At 43.8% G+C, this 12,630-nt stretch overlaps 1 protein-coding gene across 4 annotated transcripts in view; it reads left to right on the top strand.

The window, feature by feature from the left end:
* Window positions 1-12,630, top strand: part of LOC133559351 (core histone macro-H2A.2) — a 60,957-nt gene that overhangs the window by 21,592 nt on the left and 26,735 nt on the right. For all 4 annotated transcript variants that reach the window (XM_061911050.1, XM_061911052.1, XM_061911051.1 and 1 more), the window contains one exon: window positions 170-276. In XM_061911050.1, coding sequence (XP_061767034.1) covers window positions 170-276 — 107 coding nt within the window. The remainder of the gene's footprint in view (window positions 1-169; window positions 277-12,630) is intronic.

Raw genomic sequence — 12,630 nt, 5'->3', positions numbered from 1 at the left:
TATTATTCCCACTGCACTGCAAATGTTCCTCAACAGAGATAGTAATTAATATTTTGTTTTACTCAACTGTCCCTAAGGGTATGAAGTCACATAGTTCGGGGTACATGTGTAAAAAAATAAACATTAAGACACGGTGTGTAAGAGATTTCCACTTTTTTCTTCTTCTCAGCTGAGATCTTGGAGTTGGCAGGGAACGCTGCACGAGACAACAAGAAAGGCAGAATAACTCCCAGACATATTAAGCTTGCTGTGGCCAATGATGAGGAACTCAACCAGGTAACAATCATTTCTTTACGGATGCACCATATTGCAATTAGGCCTAATTTCATTATAGAAAATACCCAAGTTAGAATGATCATATCGTAATATTTGAGAGGAATGTGTTAAAAAATCCCAACAAGTGCACAATGATCTGTTTTAACTGTCTGGCATTACGATTATAATGCTCTGTAATTTTGGTAAAAGCACATTTAGATGTAACTTTTGCTGTTACTTTAAATTTTGTTTAGGTCCCTGCCTAAAGGAGATTTTTTTGGGAATACTCCATTTACATTTCGTGATTTGAATATCAACCAAGTATTAGTGAGGGACAAGCGGTAGAAAATTAATGGATGGATGGATGGATGGATAGTAATATTATTTTTGTAAGCGCTAATGCAGACAAACTATTTATAGCGGCGCCGTAATCACTACCTTGTGTCCCTATGTTTACATCGAGTGGTCTGCTGCTTTCTTGCTCCCTTGCTACAAGTAAGCTTATTTTAGATCATAAATTATGCATCTCACTTGGACAGAAGAAGTCTGAGTAGGTATTTCGACAAGGTGGTACACTTTGACTGCCACTTAGGACCCGAAACTGGCGAGGATGACACGAAAAGACGCTTGCCTTTAGTTATTTACATTTATACGTCCTTAATAAACAGGTGCTATAGCCTTCTTGTACTGCAGGCGAGTATATCAGATGTCTAAAGCAGAATGAAAAGTGTTAGATCTAAATAAATACAATAGTTAAAATTGCTTAGCTAACACCCGCCGCGACCAAGCGGTAAAAAATGGATAGATGGATGGATACTTACTTGATCATTAAATTGTTCTAAAAGGGTATTCAAGTTTTTTCCTTATGTACAGCTTAATTATTTTGGTGTATATTCATCCAAACAGTTTAAGAATGTGTTCATCAAATTATCTTGACAAACCCTGAATAACTAACTGCACAAGCCTAATGAAAAATGTCAACAAAAATAAATATTGAAAATCAAAATTTGGACTATGAATTGGAGATTATAAAAACTCATCTGATCAGGCAAAAACAATGCAACTAATATATATTCCCCTTGGGTTGAGTGTGCCCTTGTTTGTGGTGGCTTCCATCCATCCATCCATTTTCTACCGCTTATTCCCTTTGGGTTGGCGGGGGGCGCTGGTGCCTATCTCAGCTACAATCGGGCGGAAGGCGGTGTACACCCTGGTCAAGGGCTGTGGTGGCTTTAAAAAGATAATTTGTTTAAAGAACTTGGCTGATAACAGAGCAAGTCCCTCGTAAGTGACGGATCGACAAGCTTTTCGAGAATAACCTTAATTGATGACACACACACACACACACACACACACACACACACACACACACACACAGTATACACATTCAGTGGGGCAAAAAAGTATTTAGTCAGCCACCAATTGTGTAAAATAATAACAGAGGTCTGTAATTTTCATCATAGGTACACTTCAACGGTGAGAGTCAGAATGTGGGACAAAAATCCAGGAATTCACATTGTAGGAATTTTAAATAATTTATTTGTAAATTATGGTGGAAAATAAGTATTTGGTCAACCATTCAAAGCTCTCACTGATGGAAGGGGGTTTTGACTCAAAATCTCGCCCCATTCATTCTTTCCTTAACACGGATCAATCGTCCTTTCCCATTAGCAGAAAAACAGCCCCAAAGCATTATGTTTCCACCCCCATGCTTCACAGTAGGTGTGGTGTTCTTGGGATGCAACTCAGTTTTCTTCTTCCTCCAAACATGACAAGTTGAGTTCATACCAAAAAGTTCTGTTTTGGTTTCATCTGACCACATGACATTCTCCTATGTGCTCTCTGGCAAACTTCAGACGGGCCTGGACATGCACTGGCTCAAACAGGGGGAAACGTCTGGCACTGCAGGATTTGATTCGCTGTCGGCGTAGTGTGTTACTGATGGTAACCTCTGTTACTTTGGTCCCAGCTGTCTGCATGTCATTCACCAGCTCCCCCCGTGTGATTCTGGGATTTTTGCTCACCATTCTCATTATCATTTTGACCCCACGGGATGATATCTTGTGTGGAGCCCCAGATCGAGGGAGATTATCAGTGGTCTTGTATGTCTTCCATTTTTTGATAATTGCTCCCACAGTTGATTTTTTTCACCCCAAGCTGCTTGCCTATTGTAGATTCACTCTTCCCAGTCTGGTGCAGGTCTACAATTCTATTCCTGGTGTCCTTCGATAGCTCTTTGGTCTTGGCCATTGTGGAGTTTGGAGTCTGACTGTTTGAGGCTGTGGACAGGTGTCTTTTATATAGATAACAAGTTCAAACAAGTGCCATTAATACAGGTAACAAGTGGAGGACAGAAGAGCTTCTTAAAGAACGAGTTACAGGTCTGTGAGAGCCAGAGCGCTTCCTTGTTTGAAGTGACCAAATACTTATTTTCCACCATAATTTACAAATAAATTCTTTAAAATTCCTACAATGTGAATTCCTGGATTTTTTTTTCACATTCTGTCTCTCACAGTTGAAGTGTATGAAAATTACATACGTCTGTCATCATTTTAAGTGGGATAACTCTTTTGCCCCACTGTATACATACATACAAACATACAGTTTATACATTCTCATACATTTAATAATAATAATAATAATAATAATAATAATGGATCAGATTTATTAAGCGCTTTTCTAGACACTCAAAGCGCTTCACAGAGAAGTGAGAACACATCATTCATTCACACCTGGTGGTGGTAAGCTACATTTGTAGCAACAGCTAGACTGACGGAAGCATGGCTGCTGGTTTGCGCCTACGACCCCTCCGACCACCACCCATCATTCATCATTCATTCACCAGTGTGAGCGACAGCGGGGGCAAGGGTGAAGTGTCCTGCCCAAGGACACAACGGCAGCGATTTGTATGTCAAGAGGCGGAGAGCGAACCTGCAACCCTCAGGTTTTTGGCACGGCCGCTCTACCCACCACGCCATAGGATGAATTTAGACACTTATCCTAATGAAAATACTATTCAGGCCTTAGGGCTAAAGTGTAATTAGGTATCTTAAATACAAGCTAATCTGATTCTCTCTGTGGTGCTCCTGAATGTGAAATGTTGTAGAATTGATAAGCTAAAAAGCTTCTCATCGAACCCTTGCTTCTCATCAAAGCTCTTGCTGCTAAGCGAGCTCTCATTGAAGATATCTTCCATAGGGCTAGCTGTCACATGCAACTAGTTTGCAGAGACACAATTCAACAGTTGGAGTTTAACAAGAGAAAAAAGGTTAAAGACCATTGTTGAAAACGTAGGAGTCTGTTTCTATTCTATTTCTGTCTCCACTCTACACTGAACCACCTGGAACACCGGGGGAACTATGTCAGGATGCTTTTCATTGACTATAGCTCCGCCTTCAATACCATCATTCCAGACATCCTAGTCACCAAACTGCTGGACTTGGGCCTCCCAAAGCCCACCTGTCTTTGGATTAAGGACTTCCTGACCAACCGACCTCAGACAGTAAAACTTGGCCCCCATCTGTCCTCCCCCCGCACACTCAGCATCGGCTCTCCCCAGGGATGTGTGCTGAGCCCTTTGCTGTATTCCCTCTACACCCATGACTGTAGTCCAGCCCACTTGGAGAACACCATTATCAAGTTTGCCGATGACACAACGGTGGTGGGTCCAATTACTGGGGGGGATGAGTCTGCATACAGAGATGAGGTCCTGAAACTATCAGCGTGGTGTTCAGTGAATAATCTGGCACTGAACACCACAAAAACCAAGGAACTCATCTTTGACTTCAGGAAAAACACTGCAGACCCTGCCCCCCTCTACATCAACAACGAGGAGGTGGAGAGAGTCAACTCTTTCAAGTTCCTCGGCACCCTCATATCTGGTGACCTGTCCTGGACCCAAAATACAACTGCGGTCATCTGGAAGGCCCAGCGGAGATTCCACTTCCTGAGGATGCTGAGGAAGAACAGACTGGAGAGACAGCTGATGGGGACCTTCTATCGCTTGGCTGTCGAGAGCCTGCTGACGTACTGCATAACAGTGTGGTACGCCAGCTGCACTGAAGCAGACAAACAGGCGATTCAGAGGGTCATAAAGTCTGCACAAAAAAATCATCGGCTGTCCCCTGCCCTCCCTGAAGGATTTACACGACTACCACTGCCTCAAGAAAGCAAAAAACATCACCAAAGACCGCACACACCCTGGCAGGCGCTACAGGTGCATCAGGGCCAGAACAAACAGGCTCAGAGACAGCTTCTTTCCCAGAGCTGTCATCCTGTTGAATTCTAACTTATAATAATAATAATAATTCACCCCTATACAATATCACCCCTATACATTACTGTGCAATACTACCCTTCGAATGCAATACGTCTGACACTGATTGTTATTTATTACTTCGGTACTCTTGTTTTGTTATTTATATTGTACAGGATTGGTTATTATTTGTATTGGATAGTAGTTTGTTTATTTCAATTATTAGTTTTTTCCTTTCTCTTGTATTATTTATTTCACCCCATATTTGTTCCCACTAACGCACCTTAAATTGGAGTCTTTAATCTCGTTATATGCTAATATAATGACAATAAAGTCCATTCTATTCTATTCTATTTTATTCTATTCTATTCTAGTTGTTTGTATTCAGCTCTCGTGACCAGGTGGTCAGCACCAGTGACGTGTGGTGAAGTTCATGGCTGGTGAGGCACTGACTTCATCACAGTTGGATTTATAAACATATGAACCCTATAGAGTATCTTATTCACCATTTGATTGGCAGCAGTTAACGGGTTATGTTTGAAAGCTCATACCAGCATTCTTCCCTGCTTGGCACTCAGCATCAAGGGTTGGAATTGGGGGTTAAATCACCAAAAATGATTCCCGGCCGCTACGGCTCACTGCTCCCCTCACCTCCCAGGGGGTGAACAAGGGGATTGGTCAAATACAGAGGACAAATTTCCCCACTCCTAGTGTGTGTGTGTGACAATCATTGGTACTTTAACTTGATGTAGCAGGTACTTTAGCTAGTATAGTAGAAGTTCTCTATATTTGGGCTAATCAGAAGTCTAGATTACGACTCGGAGAGAGTAGGAAAGACACAATTAAATACTTTTAAATGATACTGGTGCTATTAAACATGTACAGTGCAACAAATAGGACAGACATTAATAGGAATGGCCATTTAAAACAAAAGAAAAAAACAAAGGAATCTCAACAAAAAATGTTGGTTTAGTTCAGGTAATTCATAAAAAGTAATATCAAAAGTTCTTCAAGTTTATAGGAGCCATATGAGACTGATCGCAGTCCATATGTGCATTCGTAGTTCATACAGCCACACAGTGTTGTCACTATGACGTCATAGTGTAACCGCGCTCCAGCGGCCGTGTTCAGTCATTGTCTTGACTGTAGCACAAAAAAAATGCAGATGGCCTTAAAACGCCACAATACTCAATCACCATATTTAAGTACCCAAAATAAAGACTCGACATAAATATAAATTCAATCAGATCAGAAACATCGGAGGAAACGGGATTACAACCCGATACTAACCGCCCATAGAAAATACATGGGTACGGCTAGTAGCAACTATTAGCAAACAGATAGACCTACCAAGTCGGCGTAAAATCTCAACATCGACACACTCTCTTGTCGCAACTCGGCCCTGATGGTCGGCACCTATAAGTTTACAATTAGTTGTAAAATTTTGGACGGTTGTTTTTAGGATATGCAAGCAAACGACAACTTTAAAACATATGTCCCCAGGGCTAGCTGAGTAGTGCTAGAATGATCTTTAGGATCACTAGCGCCCTCTACCGCCAGGAGGCCGGATTACTGCGAGCCTCACACAGTGCGTCTTCGCAGGCGTTTTATGATTGCCCAGCACAAGAAATGCATTACACACATACAGTTGTTGACAAAATACACTGTACATTATATACCTCAGCTAACTAAACTATGGAAATGTATAATATAATTCATATAGCAATACGGCAGTTAGCCGAGTCATTGCGCAATCCATAGTGACGGTGAGGCACAGCTGGCTGCTGACTCACCGCAAGTTTCTGCTCAGTATTTGAACGCAAATGTGAAAAATCAGCGATTTTGAATAAAAATAATCTAAAACTTATGAAGTTAAATGGAAAATAACATATAGTATAATCACTGGATACATATAACAATTTAATCTTTTTTTTTTTTTTTTCTTTCCATGATGCCTACCCTGACTGCACGTCACTGGTCAGCATGTAATGTTAAATGCTCACCTTGTCAAACAATTAACCTTACAATGTTTCTTATTACACTTCTTAACAGATCTGAATTTAATTTAGAGCACATATACTCAATAAAACAGAATATGAACTGCACTTACCTCGTGTACAATCGTACCATCAAATTCAAATGCACGCACAGGCCCGCCAATGGTCTCCTTTTTTTTCTGTTGTTGTTTCATGGCAGTTAAAAAACAGCTTTAAGATGCATTAATGCCACCTTTCAGAATGGAGTGTGAATCCCCACGGAAATTATGACAGCGCATGCGCAAATGTATGTGTTGGCGGTAACGTAAAAATTAAAATAACAAGTTTAGCTTTTCAGTTTAGCAAAATAATAGTAAGAGTTGAGTTAATTAGATTTAATGAGTCTGCTCAGCATTTTACAAATGAAAGCGTTCACTTGATTTAAATCTGAATCTGAATCAGAATCAGAATAGTTTTTATTTCCATTGTTGTGAACGGGTTCAAAAACTAGGAATTTTTCTTGGTGCAATCGTGCAACATAAAACACATAACACAGAATAGGTAATAAAAGAGATGTAACCGAGCTATCAAATCTTGTTATTGTTCATGTGTCTGATGGTCTTGGGGGAAAAAACTGTTCAGGTGGCAGGAGGTGTGGGTCTGAAAGGACTGTAGTCTCCTGCCTAAGGGAAAAGGGGAGAATAGTTTGTGTCCAAGGTGAGAAGAGTCAGCCGTGATCCGACCCACACGCCTCCTGGACCTGGAGGAGAACAGGTCCTGGAGGGATGGGAGATGTCCAAGGTGAGAAGAGTCAGCTGTTATCCGACCCACACGCCTCCTGGTCCTGGCAGAGAACAGGTCCTGGAAGGATGGGAGCTTGCAGCCAATCACCTTCTCAGCAGCACGTACGATGCGCTGCAGTCGATACTTTTCCTGGACTGTGGCGCCGGGAAACCACACGGTGATGGAGGAGGTGAGGATGGACTCGATGATGGCTGAGTAAAACTGCACCAACATCTCGATCAGCACCTTTGGTTTCCTCAGTTGCCGCAGGAAGTACTTCCTCTGCTGGGCCTTCTTGATGAGGGAGCTGATGGTCGGCTCCCATTTGAGGTCTTGGGTGATGGTGGTGCCCAAGAAACGGAAGAGTACACAATGGAGATGGGGTAGGACAGTCAATCAGGGTGAGGGGTAGATGGTGGGGCTGCGACTTTTCTGAAGTCCATGATCATCTCCACTGTTTTTTGGGAGTTCAGCTCCAGGCTGTTGAGGATGTCAGCTGTTCCACCTCTCTCCTGTAGGCGGACTCGTCGCCATCCAAGATGACTTTGATGAGGGTGTTGTCTTCCGAAAACTTGAACAGCTTTACGGACTGGTGATTGAAGTTGCAGCAGTTTGTATACAGGTAGAAGAGCCAGGGGGGAAGTACACAGCCCTGAGGAGTATCAGTGTTCGTGGTACGACTGTCCGAGACAATCTTCCCCAAACCGCACGTGCTGTTTCGGTCTGTCAGGAAGTCATTGATCCAACTGCAGAGGGAGTCAGGCACGCTGAGCTGGTAGAGTTTGTCTCGTAGCAGTCCAGGGAGGATGGTGTTGAAGGCAGAGCTGAAGTCCACAAACAGGATCCTAGCGTAGGTTCCTGGGGAGTCCAGATGCTCCAGGATGAAGTGGAGGGCCAGGTTTACTGCATCATCCACAGATCTGTTGGCTCTCTAGGTAAACTGCAGTGGGCCGAGGAGGGGGGTGGTGATGTATTTAAGGTGGGGCAGTACCAAGACCTCATAGGACTTCATGACCATAGACGTCAGCGCCACCGGCCTGTAGTCATTAGGTCCTGTGATCCGTGGTTTCTTGGGGACAGGGACAATGGTGGAGGTCTTGAAGCAGGACGGAACGCAGCATAGCTCCAGAGAGTTGTTAAAAATGTCAGTGAAGACAGGAGCCAGATGATCCGCGCAGTGTCTGAGGGTGGAGGGGGAGACACCATCCGGCCCGGAGGCCTTCCGCGTGTTCAGCTTCAAGAACTGCCGGCGTACATCATCCTCTCTGATGGAGAGGGCCTTTAAAGTCCTGTGATGTTCTTGGAGTCCTTTAAATCAAATCAAATCAACTTATTTCAAAAGCACATTTAAAATTTACCACAGGGGTAGCCAAAGTGCTGTACAATGGGCAGGTTAAAAGATAATACGAGAACCGTGCAAACAACACAACACAAACAGAACATGATAAAAAATAAATAAATAAAACATAGAAACAGGTTCACAGCAGGTGTATGATGGGGCGCCATTGCAGGATGGATACCACTCAGTGTTAAAAGCCAAGGAATAAAAGTATGTTTTTAAGAGAGGTTTAAAAACGTGAAGAGAGGAGGCTTGTCGGCGTGGCGCAGTGGGAGAATGGCCGTGCGCAACCCGAGGGTCCCTGGTTCAAATCCCACCTAGTACCAACTTAGTCACGTCCGTTGTGTCCTGAGCAAGACACTTCACCCTTGCTCCTGATGGATGCTGGTTGGCGCCTTGCATGGCAGCTCACTCCATCAGTGTGTGAATGTGTGTGTGAATGGGTAAATGTGGAAGTAGTGTCAAAGCGCTTTGAGTACTTTGAAGGTAGAAAAGCGCTATACAAGTACAACCCATTTATCATTTATTTGTCTAACACTCAGAGGTAGGTCGTTCCAGAGCTTGGCAGCAACAGGGGCAAAAGCTCTGTCACCTCTAAGCTTCAGAGGGACCGTCATTAGCAGCTGATCGGCTGATCTTAGAGATCGGGTGGGGCAGTAAGGCTGAAGGAGGTCGGAGAGATGTGTTGGCGGGAGGTTGTTTAGAGATTTAAAAACAAATAGAAGGAGTTTAAAATTGATTCAATAACGCACAGGGAGCCAGTGAAGGGACGCTAATATAGGGGTGATGTGCTCACGTCTGTGGGTCTGTGTTAGCAGACGAGCAGCATAGTTTTGCACGAGCTGCAGGCGGGCTAGGGAGGCCTGGCTAATGCCTACATACAGGGCATTGCAGTAGTCTAAACGATTCAAGATAAAGGCGTGAATTAATTTCTCGAGATCATATCCTGACAGAAGCGGTTTCACTTTCGCTATTTGGCGTAATTGATAAAAGCTTTTTTGAACGACGCTGCTGATTTGTTTTTCGAATTTAAAATCTGATTCGAACTTTACTCCCAGGTTTGTGACACAGTCGCTAAGATATGGGGTCAGAGTGCCGAGGTCAACGTTGGGGAAGGGAGAGCGACTTGGACCGAACAACATAACTTCTGTTTTGTCTTCATCTAGGCTCAGGAAGTTAGCTGAAAGCCAGGCTTTGATGTCCTGCTGGCAGTCAATGAGACGTTGAACCGTGTTTTGTTGCCATGGGAAAATAGATCCGGCAATCATCGGCATAAAATGCAATACCATACTTCCTAAAAATAAAACCAAGGGAGAGAAGGTAAAGCGCAAATAGGATTGGGGCAAAGATTGAGCCCTGGGGACCCCACGTGGTAGAGGAGCTGTGTAAGACATAAAACTGTCTATTTTTACACAAAAACTCCTGTCGCCTAGGTACGACTGGAACCAGTTGAGGGCGGCGCCCTTAATACCCACACAGTTTTCAAGACGAGTCATTAAGGTGGCGTGGTCGACGGTGTCGAACGCAGCAGACAGATCTAAAAGCGCCAGGACGACATATTTACCAGAATCAGTTGAAAGGAGGATATCGTTAAAAACTTTTAGAAGCGCTTACTCTGTGCTGTGGAGGGCTTTAAAACCGGACTTGAACAGCTCTGTGATACCATTGTCCTCTAAGAAGGGCAACAACTGACTGTAGACAACCTTCTCTAATGTTTTGGAAATGTATAGAAGATTTGAGATAGGTATAAGGTTAGAGAGGAGAGAGGGGTCGAGGCTTGTTTTTATAAGTAGAGGTCGTACCACTGCATGTTTAAACTCTACTGGAACTATTCCAGAAGAGAGGCTACTATTGATAATGTTAAGGACACTTGATCCAATAGTAGCAAATACCTCCTTAAACAGGCGAGGTGGGAGGGCATCTGCAGGAGAACCAGAGGGCTTCATATGACTAACTGTGTCATTTAAAAAAGAAAGGGACTCAAACTGATAGACAACAGAAGAGAACTGCAGAGGAACAGAAGGGTCATATGAAGGCTGGGATAAACTGGCTCTAGTTGACACAATTTTGTCAGTAAAAAAATGGAGACAATTTTCACATAATTCAAAAGAAGCATCAAAACCAACAGATTTGGGAGCATCATTGACAGTGTTAATAATTTTGAACAGAACTCTGGGGTTGTTAGTTGGAAGATATAATCTGAGATAGATATATATTCATCTCTGGTTTTACAGTCATCTGAAAGGAAAGCAGGCTTTCTTTAAAAATGGCAAAGGACACATGCAGCCTGTCCTTTTTCCATCTTCTCTCTGCTCTCCTACATTCGAGCTTAGCTGCACGAGTGACGTCATTCAACCAGGGCTGAGGCGTGGCTTTAGAACGGCGGCACTTGAAAGGAGCTATCGTGTCCAGTGTTAAATCCTTTAATGAAGTGCTGGCATTGGTGGGGAGGGTGATGATGGGGGGAGCAGAGCTTTAAAGAGCTGAAGGCCGTTCATGAGGACAGTCATGTATGTTGAGGCCTCAGAGCGAGAGTCCAGTCATTCAGAGCCTGGGGGGTTTAGGGCTTATAGTTCGTAAGGGCCCTTAGCCCTCTCCAAACGGCGGCAGAATCATTAGAGCTGAACTGGTACTTCGCTTCTCTGTAGGTACTCTGGTCCACGCTTCTCCACGCAGCCTCTTTCTTCTTGCACAGCTGTCTGAGCTCGGGTGTGAACCAGGGCTTGTCGTTGTTATAACAAGCCCTGGTGCGCGTTTGGAATGATGCATGCCTCATTGAACTGAATGTATAGGTCACAGTGTCCGTATACTCGTCCAGATTGTCCGTGGCCGCTCCAATTGCCTCCCAGTCTGTCGTTTTAAATATGCGCGCAGCTCCTCCACAGCCTCAGCGGTGTAACACTTAATGGTCTTCACAACAGGTTTTGCCAGTTTCAGTCTCTGTCTGTATGAAGGAATTAAGTGCACCATCACGTGATCTATCCGAGAGCAGCACACGGGACTGCATGGTATGCCTTACTTATTGTAGTCTAACAGTGATTCAAAGTGTTCTCCTCTCTGGTCGGGCATTTAATAAACTGCCTATACTAGGGTAATTCTTGGCTCAAATTCCCTTGTTAACGTCATCAAGTACGATAACGAGAGAGTCCGGAAAATACCGTTCCACATGTAAAATCTGGGCTGCAAGCGTGCTCTGAGTGTCATGCACGTCCGCGCTCGGCGGTATGTAGGCAGCCAATGAAATTATCTCACGCGTAGAGTAAAAGGGCTTACAGTGAATGAAAAGATATTCCAGAGCAGGATTTTTTTTGTGTTGGAATATCACCGTCACGTCTGTACACCAGTTGCTGTTGATGAAAAAGCAGACTCCACTGCCTCTTGTTTTGCCAGAGAGCCCCGCGTCCCGGTCCGCACGGAGAAGATGAAAGCTTTCCAGTTGAACCGGGCTGTCCGGGACACTCACGCTCAGCCACATTTCCGTGAAGCACAAAACACAAGATGAGGAAAAATCTTTTTTTCTTCTAATCAGCAATGCTAGCTCGTCCATCTTTTTGTGAAGTGAGTGGAAGTTGGAGAGAAAAATTCTATACTATGACAATATATTGCAAGAGTTTGTTTTACAGTGCCTATTGCGAGCCCTGGTCATAAAGAGAGAAAAAGAAGAGTTAGGAGCCTCCACAATGCCAGAACTAACCCCACAAGATCTGCTCCAAAACATCTGGTCTTAAAAGCGGAAAACACTTATCGAACCAAAGAAACAAAACACCACCGGTGCAGCCAACCCGCAAGGCAGCTTGACGCAGCACTGCCAGTCAGCACCTACTGAAGCACCAAACAGCTCCCACGCCAGCTAAACAACATACAAAAGGCAAACATCCATCCATAAAAAATATAGAGTAACTACTGATGGTGTGCTTGACAGAGAAGCGGCTTGAAAGAAGACACCATAGAAGTCCGCTCTCCCAAGTACAGCCTCAACTTACAACAGTGAGCAATATGTGAAGTTTGGTGAACACATGTGT

This window comes from Nerophis ophidion, linkage group LG09 (assembly GCF_033978795.1).
Source record: "Nerophis ophidion isolate RoL-2023_Sa linkage group LG09, RoL_Noph_v1.0, whole genome shotgun sequence".
In the NCBI taxonomy this organism is placed as follows: Eukaryota; Metazoa; Chordata; class Actinopteri; order Syngnathiformes; family Syngnathidae; genus Nerophis; species Nerophis ophidion.
The sequence above is the reverse complement of the archived record's forward strand: the minus strand, read 5'-3'. Positions and strand labels throughout refer to the sequence as shown.